Genomic DNA, 11,724 nt, shown 5'->3' on the forward strand with positions numbered 1-11,724 from the left:
CACCACACAGCTGGTCAAGTCCAGAGTCCAGAGGAGAGCTGCCTCCATCCTCAAAGACCCCACACACACCCAACACGGACTGTTCACACTTCTGCCCTCGAGACGAAGGTTCAGAAGTGTGAAATCCAGAACATCCAGACTCAACAACTCCTTCTTCCCCACTGCTATCAGGCTCATGGACAGCTGACCTATTTTTGAACAGTAATAATAACTTTTGCACATCAGGTCATCCTGCATATTAAGCTCATTACTCTTTTACACACATCTCTGTTTCACACTTCAATATTTTGTCTTCTTTTTGTCTTCATTTATTTATTTTTACTATTTGTATTTTATATGTTGTATTTCTATTGTACATATTAATCAGCATCTGTGTGTGGACAGCAAAGAAAGAATTTCATTGCACAGAGAAATGCCTTTTTGTTCTTTGGACACATGACAAAAACAGTTTGAATTTTGAATCTTGAAATTAAGCACCAAATATCTGTATTTTCCCAGTTTGATAAGACATATTTCAGTACTCCAAAACACTTTTATTAGACTGCCAACATGCTTACAAGTAGTAAATCCAGGTTAGTGGATCATAATTAAACATAACTCTGTGGCAAACGCAGAGTTCAGCAGGCCATCAAGGAAGAAGTGACGTGCATTTCTGCAGCGTAAAGATGCACAAATCATTGTCTCCTTAATCTACAGTCACACAAAGCGCCAGGAAAATCTTTGGTGATGTTCTCAGGTGATTCTGACGCTTACTTCCTCGTGATGTCCTCCACACCATCAACCCTCTGTCCTCCTCACAGCTTCTTCCTCAGCTTGCCTTTCTTATGGCCACCCCTTCCAAAACCTGACTTTTTCACTTCTCCGAGCCACTTTTTTTCTTGGAGCGGAGCTTGCTCATCCCCCCGCCCTGCAGGAACTGGTGCGTCTGCTTTTTCTTGCGCTGCTTCATGATCTGATCCTTTGTTTTCAGCTCCGAGCGTGCTTTGTGGTCACCGGAGCTCTGTACGTTTGGACCTCGTCGGCCACGGCCACGACCTGGGAGAGGCACGACACAACAAAGAGGTTGGAGGTTATAGCTTGCAAGGCTGGAAGAGTGACGTTAAGTATTTACTTTTAGACTTGAGTTAAAACATGGCGGCTGATGGTCTATATTTAACAGGCAGACGTGTTTGTGCTATTCATTTTGATGCCGTCCTACCTCTTGCTGGCTTCCTGCCTCCTCCGCCTGTTTCTCCGTCTGATCCAGATCCTGTATCATCAATCTTGTATTTTTCTTCCACTCCTCATAACTGACATGTTGTCAAGTGATACAACATCTTCACAGTACAGCTTAACATTGTCATAGGAGTAGAGAAGAGGGTCATTAAGAGCAGCACACAGAGAAGCTTTTTGTTGGAAGGATAAAAGTTCTTCCTGTTCTTCTTGTTACTGATAACCTGACAGCTGTCTGTTTTGATCTTCTTCTTCTGGTCTTCTTTTCCCGTTTCTCTCACAAAACGCTTCTTCTTACGGTCCCTAATAAAACAAAGGGGGGAAAAAAGACTTTAAATTGTAGTTTTAAATGACCATTTATGGATATTGAGTCAAACATAGGGAAATTTGTACCATTTCATCATTTTTTTCTGCTGGTTAAGGCGATCGCCTTCATCTCCCATGAGATCAAGGACAGCTGAAGAGGCCTGCTGTTCAAAAGCACTGCCCTCTCCACCGAGACTCAACCTGTCGACGCGTAACACAGGACAAAACGCATAAAACACAAAGCCATTCACATTTTTTAAAGAAACAGATGCAACAGTTTAATGCCTCACCCTCTCTCAGAGTCAAAGTCTTTAGGTCTGTAAGGGATATAATACTCTTCATCTTTGCCTGACTGCCTTTTTTTCTTGGTCTTTGGTCGTTCTTCACCATCTTCCTGCTGACCTCTTCTTTTACCACCTACCACCTCTGAAAACACCCCCTGGTGGAAATGGAAAGAATTACATGGTACAAAGTGACAAAACATGATACAGAGATCCTACTATCTTCCTCTTCTAGTTTGTATACAACATCAGCTACATCAAAACTGCATTTTATTTTGCTTCATCTCCATCAGACAGCACAAACAACTTTCTCTTTTTGACTCAAATGTTGGTTTTGAATGAAAATGATGAAACAATCCTGGGTGTTTATTCAACTTGTGAGCAGGTTTCTAATCCACCGTACTATTATTATTGACACTAGTACATGTTCTTGCTGCTGGCGAACTAATACACTTAAGAACATAAAGCAAAGCAAAAAAGTGAAAAGTAGGTCTTGCCTATATAAATAAACAAAAGACAATTGTGAGACTTTGACATAGTAACATCTGCAGTAATATTTACACCTCTGATGACATCTCACAAGGGTTAGCTTTATTTTGAAACCAAGATTGTTTACACAAAGTTTGTAATTGCAGAGAAATACTCCATTTATTTTGGTCATTTCATTTTCGAGCAGGAAGCTCACCTTTTTGTTATACCCTTTAGATGAATAGAGAGTTTTTTAATTAAATACATATTCTTTAAATAATGTTCCCTCTTATAAAAAGTAGGATAATTAAAAAAATTTAAATAAAACAGAAAAATGTCTGTTTTTCTGTTGTCTGTTATATAACATTAGGTATGTTCGTGGCAATTAATTTCTTAATCAGCTAAACAGGTCATTTAAGAAACAGTCAAATATTAAGTTAAATTTGAAAACAGTTTAAAAAAAAATATCCCCATTCCAAAATTTCACACGACAATCTCATTGGCTCACGGAGTGATGATGTCACAAGGTCGCCTTAAGAACCTTTAATCCTTTGAAGTTTTTTCCACAAATAGGGGTGAGACACAGCTATTCTTAGTTCGTTTCTTCGCAGCATTTGTGTGTGCAGCCTTCAAACGTTCACCACAGAAAGTTTTGGAAAGCTTTTCAGAGTCGTCGTGTACAACCTTCAACATGTATCCAACAAGACACCAGCCAAAACAAAATGAACACGCCGCTTCTCCTTCCTGGCGTGGCCGGCCAATTTCCCCAAATGACCTCTTATCCATCCAAAGGGCATTACATGACAGTAGGAAGGAAAACTACCACCTCCAGAATAAAATTCAAAAAGTTGAAGAAGAGAAACTTCAACTGGAGGAGAAGTGTAGACAGATGGAAGCGCAAAATAAAAACCTGGAGGAAAGACAACAACGCCAGCCCGACATAGAAATTATTAATGAGGGCTGGGGAATCAGGTTTGGACAAGCCCGAGAGCAGATCGTCTTCTTGATTAAAGAAAACAAGCAGAAGACGGCGGAACTAAAGGAGATGTCCAACCAGCTTCAAGACAGCAAAGCTACTGTTGAGAAGACAGAATGGGATCTCCAATATATGGACCAAATGAATCAGCTGCTCCAAACCAAGTTCGATGAAGCTGTGAAAAAAAATAAAGAAATCCTCCAACAGAAGGAAGAACAGGAGACAAAGCAAATAGACTTGCAGCACAAACTCAAAGTCACGGAGGAAAAATACAGAATGCTGAAAGAAAAGTTGGATGAAGCACTGTGCCAAAATAAAGTCCTTCTTCAAGAGAAAGTGCAACAGCAAGAAACATTGAAAGAAGAGAAACGTATTGTCAAAGACTTTGAGGGTAAAAATCTAAAACTGCAACAGTTTTGTAATGAACTGAAGAACAAAACAAGTGAACTAGAAGGGGAAAAGGAAAAACTGGACAAAAGATGCTCACAGATGCAGAAAAGGATTGATCACATGGCGAGAAACAACTCCGAGCTCACTAAGGGGATATTGTTGGAATACAACAACTTGAAGCGCAAACACACTGAAATGCAGGCGCAAAAGCAACACCAAGACAAAATACATGACGACCTGCAGCGTACTCTCCAAGACATCCACAGAAGAAATGAGGAGTTAGAAGACATGTACAAAGAAGTACAAGAGAGAAATGCAGACATGCACAAGGACAAGCTAATGCAGGAGGCAACATCCAAAGAACTCAAAGAAAAGCTTGAAGAAAAACAAGCAGCATTAGAAGAGGTGGAGCAAACATGCAAGAAACTTGACAAGCAAAACGCAGAAACAATCGATCAGCTAAGAACCCTCATCTTGGAGAAAAAGGCGCTTGTGGAAAAGTCCATGAAAAAAAAGAAAAAATGCTTCCGCTTGCCCTGGAGGAGGGACTCTGCTGCTTCACCTGATGTAGCCTCATCTTGCTCCACCTCTGTCCTTCCCCCAACCAGTCCCGGCAGTTGACTGTCCCCTCCTGAGCCTGGTTCTGCCGGAGGTTTCTGCCCGTTTAAAGGCAGTTTTTCCTCCCCACTGTCGCCTAGTGCTTGCTCAGAGGGGATTGTTGGGGTTTTCTCTCTTTTACCTTGTTTCATTAGTTACTTGTTTAACATTTTTGTTCTTACTTCGTTTTACCTTGTTTCATTAGTTACTTGTTTAACATTTTGTTCTTACTTCGTTTTACCTTGTTTCATTAGTTACTTGTTTAACATTTTGTTCTTACTTCGTTTTACCTTGTTTCATTAGTTACTTGTTTAACACTTTTGTTCTTACTTCGTTTTACCTTGTTTCATTGTTACTTGTTTAACACTTTTGTTCTTACTTCGTTTTACCTTGTTTCATTAGTTACTTGTTTAACATTTTTGTTCTTACTTCGTTTTACCTTGTTTCATTATTTACTTGTTTAACTTTTTTTGACTTGCTTGTTTATAATAAACCAATTGAATTTATCTTTTGTGTATTTTTGTCTAATCTTTTCAGAATTTTTCAAAAACATTCATATCTGTCGCTTATTTTCTTCTTGAAACCTCATAAATGGTGAAGGAAAAACCCTGGAACATGGTTTGAAACACTGAAATTGTTTCAGCTCAAACCGCCAAAGTCATACGTGTGTGTGTGTGTGTGTGTGTGTGTGTGTGTGTGTGTGTGTGTGTGTGTGTGTGTGTGTGTGTGTGTGTGTGTGTGTCACAGGTGACACGGTGTCACTGATTAGGTCATCATGTTTAGGCTCATTCACTCGAGAAATTATTTAGGCCAAATCTTTAAAACTGTATCATTGCATACACATTTTCAATTCATTTCAATCACAAATGCAGAAATAATTATTTGCAGTATCTTATCTCATTTATTATGAGAACGTCATGCCTGATCATTTGCACCCACACCATCAAAAATGGGGGCAAAAGGGAGGAGATCGCATTTAATCGGTTATAACAAGAGGTCAGAAATATAAGTGCTGCAGAAACCTCTGAATCTCAGCTAAAAGCTCATGTAAACCATTTCTACAATCACAAAACAAATCGAAGTCACCAAACAGTTAAAAGAGCAGTTACGTCACCATGAATCTGTGGACAGGTAATATCCATATTTTGATTTATGATTTCCTGGAGTTCAATGTGTGTGCTTAATCCTTTATGAAACTGATCTGAACCTGCAACTACAACGATGCAGGGAGGAAAGAAAGAAACAATACTTCACCCATGCTTACATTTAGATCACTCTCCTCCTTTTCTGTGATGTCACAGTCAGCAGTAGTGGTGGGGTTGATTGGCTGCTGCAGCCTGCTTTCTGCAGCTCGGTCCTCTCTCTGCTTGCTGAATTTGTCCACTAGCCGAGTGTCTTTAGAGCGTTTGGCCCGCATCACCTCACTGGCTGGTGTCTTACTACTGGAGTTGATTTCGAAGATGGTCTATTTCAGGAGAGAATTATATGTTTCTTTGCTTATTAGAACACATTTTACCAGAAAATGCAGCGCTGTGACGTGTCTGCATCAAACTCACCGCTTTGGATTTGTAGCTCTTGATGGCATCGACTATTTGAAGGCACTCCAGTTCCATTTTTTCCAGACCACACCCTGAAACAATTAAATCAAATTCTCTTACTTAACTGCCATCAGTTCCTCACTATTCCTTTTGATTATTTTCATAATTTCTCTCTTCTTGTTATAATTTATCCTCCTTTGAACTTACCGAGTACTGGATGGACACCCATGCTGGACAGATCTATGTTTTTAACCCGTCTGATGGACTCCGGCGAGGGGTTTGGCCGCGACTTGAGGTACTGCTTGTAGGCGTTCTCTGAGACACGGAGCAGATTTTGCAGGTCCAGCGAGTTTTCATGAGACGTGATCACATGAGCACTTTCATCATCCAAGATCCTCTGAGGGACTCGACCAAACACACCTTCTGAATCTGGAGTACGAAAAGAAATGCAGACATTTCAATACAGTGACAGATAAAAAGAGCACTAAATAAAGTTTATTAGCAACCTCAAATGTGTAGCACATCAGTTAAACTGTTCATCTGACAGGCATGCAGTAGAGTCTACCTTGTGTGTGTTCAGGTGAAGCAAACTGAACTGGTCGCCCTAGGAAGAGGTAGAGGTCATAGACATAAGGCATTTCATCAGGACAAATCAGACTATAGGCTGTGCCACTTCGGCCCGCTCGTCCCACACGCCCTGATGGAAAAGACAGGGGAAAAAATACTCGTAATGCTGGCCTAATCATTTCAAATTCAACAGTCTGAATCACTTTGTTCATTCTGCATACAGCTGCTCACCAACTCTGTGCAAGAAGAGTTTGGCCTTGGAGGGGAAGTTGTAATTGATGACATTATCCAGCAGGGCGATGTCTATACCACGAGCAGCAACATCAGTCACCAGAAGCACCATGGCTTTCCGGTGCACAAATTTCCCAATGTTGATCTTCCTGGCAGTCTGATCAAGGGCACTGTAGATGTAGGCACACTCTAAACCTTCTGACGACAGCAGCTGGACATCAGAAAAAAATAAGAAGTCAACTAAAGCTCTAGTTTTTTAAACAATATTTAACATTTTCACAAATCTATGCTACACTGTTATCTTACCTCCTTTAGGTACTCCACATGGTGTTTGGTGGCAGCAAAGACCACTGTCTGTTCCTGAGGCTTTACTACGTTCCTCAGGAGGTGGAGCAGCAGAGCCGGCTTGTCATCCACACGCAGGTGGAAGAATGACAGCTGATGGAAGTTAGAAGAAATGAAAACATGCTCAAAGCCATGGAAACATCCAGGTGACTGTAAGGACTTTTGCTTTGGGCTTTACATTTAAATCATTCAACATTTCCAGGAGAAGAATACAAAAGGTTTGAATAGCAAGTGTCTGAAGACAGAGCGCCAAGTAGAAAGACCAAGACACTGACACAGAAGCTGATTTGGCATAAGTTAGCATGTAGAGTAGATGCAATAATCCTGTACTGAGGTTGTTAAAAATGTATCAAAACCTTCCATCTAATTTCTGAGATTAAACAAAAGGTAAATAAAACAAAAGCAAGTTCTGCCTTTTACCTTGATCTGATCACTGAGCTTAGAATCCACATCCAAACGAATCAGAACAGGTTCTGTGCCGCCTGTGCATCGAACCACCTGGGGGGCTCTTCAACTGGTGGGGGAGGTTGTCAAATCCTGCAGGAGATTTCCTCTCTTCAGGAACTCTCTCTGCAGGAGGGGGAGATACAGGAGAGGTGGAGGAAGATCTCAGCCTGGGCGTCTATTGTCTTGTGTAGTCTGGAAGATGAGTGGATGATGGGGTGGGTGCAGTTTTCTCTGTGGTGGGGTCAGGTGGACTGTCCCGGGCTCTGTGGGGCCGGGCGGCGTTGCTGCACTGGCCCCGGTCCGGATGGGCCTGGGCCCCCCTTTCCCTGGCGGGTTGCAGAGTATGGGGGTGCCTACTGGGGTCAGCGGGGGAGCTGGCCCCAGGGAGGGGTCACTTGCCCCTCCCTTCCTTCCCTCCCCATCTCCAGCTGCCTCCCTCTTCCCGCTCCACCACAATCACCCACACATGCAGGGCCTTGGGGTAGGGGTGTGTCACCAGGGTGCAGAGGAGACATCCCCCCCTCTGTCCCCTTCTGGCTGCCTCTGCCTCAATTTATCCCACAACTTAGACATTCACATTACTCACACTCTCATTACACATACATATAGGATCTTGGGGGTGGGCACGCTACACGGATTCCAAATTACCATCAGGGTGTACACTTCACCCCTGGCGTCGTTGCCCACCTCTCAATTTTAAATACACGTAGACATTGAGGGCTAGCAGGAGGGCTATACGCTTACCTGCTGCTCTGGCAGGTAGCTCCATGCCCTCCTGGGTTTTAAATGCACCTTAGAACACACATACATCAACACTACATATGAGCGGGTGGAGGGAGGTTTGGAGTCTTCCTACACCCCCGTTCTCTGCAGCCTGCTGGAGCGGGGGGCTAGGAGGAGGAGTTGGCCGTCCGACTGGGGTCTGGAATGTGGGGCCTCCCTGCTGCTGCGGAGTCAGGGCAGTCTGCTTCTCCCCACCGCAGGGAAAAGGGTAACACCACCTGGGTCTGGGCGCAGTTTCCCCCTCCAGGGGCAAGGGTACCTAGACCCGGGGCTTAGAGTACGCTTGGGGAGTGTGATTGTGTGTACAGTGTCTCTCTATGTCTGTCTCCACGTTGGGTGAGTGTTGAGTAATTGTATATGAGAGCATGAGGGTGGGAATAGATGTTTGTATCTGTGTGTGCCTGTTTGTCTGTGTCTATATGTCAGGTTGGGTATCAGACGCCACCTCTCTGGGGACATCTCAGGCCCTCCAAGGTTTGGAGGCCCATCTCCCCCCACCACTTCCCCTGCCGGTGGCAGACGCCCTCAGACATCGGTGCGTTGGTGGTTCTTTGTGTCCGGGGGTGGGCGCCCAGGTACCCACCGGCTCACTCCTTGGCGGCTGCTTATCGGGGCATGGAGCCTGGGGCTCGCTCGGGCCACTTCGGGGATGGGGTGCCCTTGGCCTCTCGGCCCGGGGCTCGGTCACTCAGGCACAGCTGGCTGCCGGCGGAGCTCACGGGCACGTCACTGCAGCCCCCCCGGCTTCTGCTCCGCGGCTGCTGAGTGACCCCTCATCTGGGACTCTCCTCAGCTCTTTCTGGGATAGTGACGCGGCTGCCCCTCTGTTGGTCTTCCTTGGTCTCTTGTGTTCTGGGGGCCTCTGGATGTCTGGAGTTTTGATCTCCTCCATACCTGCTTCATGCCCTGGAGGACGGGGCAGTGGCCCCCACACCCTCTAGCAGATCATTACATGAAGGAACCTTTTAAAAACAAGCGCGTTCATGCTCACAGGTGTACACACAGGTGATCACACACACAAACTACACCCTTTTTGGCTCCTACCTCAAAGCACACACTGCGCTGTCGATCTCACGTGCTGCACCATAATGTTTAATATTTAGTATTTACTGTCATATTCCCATATATCATTGTGATCTTGTTTATTACTCTCGTTTCTTCTGCTTGCTTTCTTTTTCTTTCTCAACAGGTGATCCAGGTGATCGATATATGTATTTTTTGTCTGCTTATTCTGTTGGTTTTTGTTTTTGCCCTTTTCCCCGTCCCTCTTCTCAGGTTTTTTTTTTTTCCCTTTCCCTCTTTCTTTCTCCCCTTTCTTTCCACCAGTCAAGTCTGTCCCGTATTCAGCAAGTGAAAATAAAATAAACAATAAAAGGTGAATCAAATGGACCATTACGGCAAGGCTGGGATGGTCCATTTGGTAAAGTAAATCCGTTGGGCATCTTTCTTCGCCTTTAGACAATAATTCTGATGGCAAAAGAACCAAACGGGACAGGTTAAAAAAAAAAAAAAAAAAAAGAACAGGTTCTGTCAGGCCTGGGAAAAAAGTTTGTATACACCGGTGTGAATATAATTAGGATTATTTGCCTTTAGATGCTAAAAAACATGGAAGCTAAGTTGAATGAATATGTTTTATGATGAGAAAATAAGCCAGAAAAACTTGAGAACCTACACCGTGGAGGGTTAATTTTTTAGATGAACCCAATGTGTAAAGAAAACATTACTTCTTTAGTTATACACAACATTTCATAAAACAGACTGGAACATATATTTGGGATAAAAGCAACTGCACTACCCTGGTTTTAATCATATTTACCAGATAAATTCCAGTTTTTTTACCACATAAAACCAAACAATTTTCTCTTTTTGTTCGGAGCTTAATATTGGTTTCTCAACAAAGGACTGCAAAATTTTAATAACACGCTGATTAAGTTTGCCCAGTGACACACATTTGTAAGCTTCATTTTAATGGTTCTTTTAATACAAAAATGAACATTTTATTTAATTCTAAAAGTCTCTTTTTGCATGTAAGTGCATGAATGGCTTTTATGCCCCGTTATATCTATCATGTGCTGATTGTGAGTTCAATGGACAAGATAAATTCCACAGGGTGTTCATGCTTATCGTACATGTACATGTAAATATACAGATACAATGAATAATAATATCTGTAAATACATCTATGGTTCATTTTGTAGAATATGATCATGTTCCAAAGCCCAAATAAATATTTGTAGATGTGTGTGCATGTAAAAATAAGGTTAATGGACAATCGCTTATATTTTCTTCATATTGCATGATCGCGTTTCTACATGCTACATTCACTGTAGAAATATAATGCATTTTATTTGAGTTATTGGTTTAGCTAGATTTTATATTGTATGCACTGCTTTAGTTGGTAATTATATGTAGCCTTATTTTCTCTCTCTCTCTCTCTTTTAACAAGTAACTGAGGCTTAAAGTGATACTAACAAATTAAAATGCATTCAGGATTTAAATCACAACATGAGTACCGGGTTCAGTTTTGGCCTCTGTTATAAAAAGTGCATTAAACACAAGATCTGCTTACTTTACCCACAGAAAGATAAGTTGATGCGTTTTATGAACGGGTGTGATATAAAGAGCCCACTACTGGGAATTATGACAGTGCTCCATCTCCATGTGTTGTGTTTGCACCAATCAATTGTTTTTCATCTTCAGCTGCATTTTCATCTTCAGCTGCATTCACACAGACAACTGTAAGCCTCAAGTCTTCATGAGCCAGGAGCCAGCAGCAATCAATAAATGGTATGCATGCATATCATCCCGAAACAACAGGAGCATTATAATCACATCCAGATGGACCAAATTAAAATTTGATCTAATACTGCTGTTGTGATTTGGCCCCATTGCATAAAACTGAATTGAACTACATTTAATTTCTTTTGTAAATTTATCTAGTAATTTCCAATTTTATGAATAAAAATAAATGTGGATATTATAGGCATATAAAGTAACTGATGACTTGGTCATTGTGGCTTTTTATAAAACATGAATTATATTTCTTATTTTGTTGGTTTGTTATTTTTGTTGGTTAAGTGAACATGCCCAATACAGTTATAATAAAGGTCGTCAATGTCACAGTTATTTTTCAACATACATGTCAAATTTCCTTTCTTCAAACTTTCCTTCCCTAAATGTCCTTTCCTTCCCTTAGTACCTGGCAAGGTACTAAGAGCATGTGCCCACCAGCTCACCCTCATCTTCACCAGACTCTTCAACTTCTCACTGGATCAGGCAGCCATCCCATCCTGTCTAAAATCAGCCACAATCATCCCAGTGCCGAAGAAGTCTCCCATCACCAGCCTGAATGATTACCGCCCTGTGGCCCTCACGCCGGTAATCATGAAATGCTTTGAGAGACTAGTCCTTCAGCATATCAAGGATTACCTCCCCAGAATTCGACCCCACCAGTTTGCATACCGCACAAACAGATCCACAGAAGACGCCATGGCCACAGCCCTCCACGCTGTGCTGAGTCACCTAGAGCAGCGGCAGAGCTACGTCCGAATGCTCTTCGTGGACTACAGCTCAGCCTTTAATA

At 42.4% G+C, this 11,724-nt stretch overlaps 1 protein-coding gene across 1 annotated transcript; it reads right to left on the reverse strand.

Moving 5' to 3' along the window:
• Positions 1–883: 883 nt before the first annotated feature.
• On the reverse strand, positions 884–9,951 carry LOC109202985 (ATP-dependent RNA helicase DDX54-like). The gene is made up of 13 exons (XM_019361998.2): positions 9,937–9,951; positions 7,332–7,409; positions 6,873–7,004; positions 6,567–6,777; positions 6,334–6,465; positions 5,976–6,197; positions 5,787–5,860; positions 5,495–5,695; positions 1,809–1,957; positions 1,606–1,719; positions 1,405–1,515; positions 1,199–1,289; positions 884–1,035 (listed from the first exon to the last, which is right to left on the reverse strand). Exons 1-13 carry the CDS (start codon positions 9,949–9,951, stop codon positions 967–969), a joined length of 1,599 nt encoding a protein of 532 aa, XP_019217543.1. The 3' UTR covers positions 884–966.
• Positions 9,952–11,724: the final 1,773 nt, after the last annotated feature.

The sequence above is a fragment of the Oreochromis niloticus genome, linkage group LG7 (genome assembly GCF_001858045.2).
Source record: "Oreochromis niloticus isolate F11D_XX linkage group LG7, O_niloticus_UMD_NMBU, whole genome shotgun sequence".
Taxonomy (NCBI): Eukaryota; Metazoa; Chordata; class Actinopteri; order Cichliformes; family Cichlidae; genus Oreochromis; species Oreochromis niloticus.

Coding starts and splice junctions, on each gene's coding strand:
- LOC109202985 (XM_019361998.2), bottom strand. Junction 6,778..6,872: donor ATGTGGAGTACCTAAAGGAG/GTAAGATAACAG, acceptor TCTGATGTCCAG/CTGCTGTCGTCAGAAGGTTT. Junction 1,036..1,198: donor AGGCAGGAAGCCAGCAAGAG/GTAGGACGGCAT, acceptor TGCCTCTCCCAG/GTCGTGGCCGTGGCCGACGA.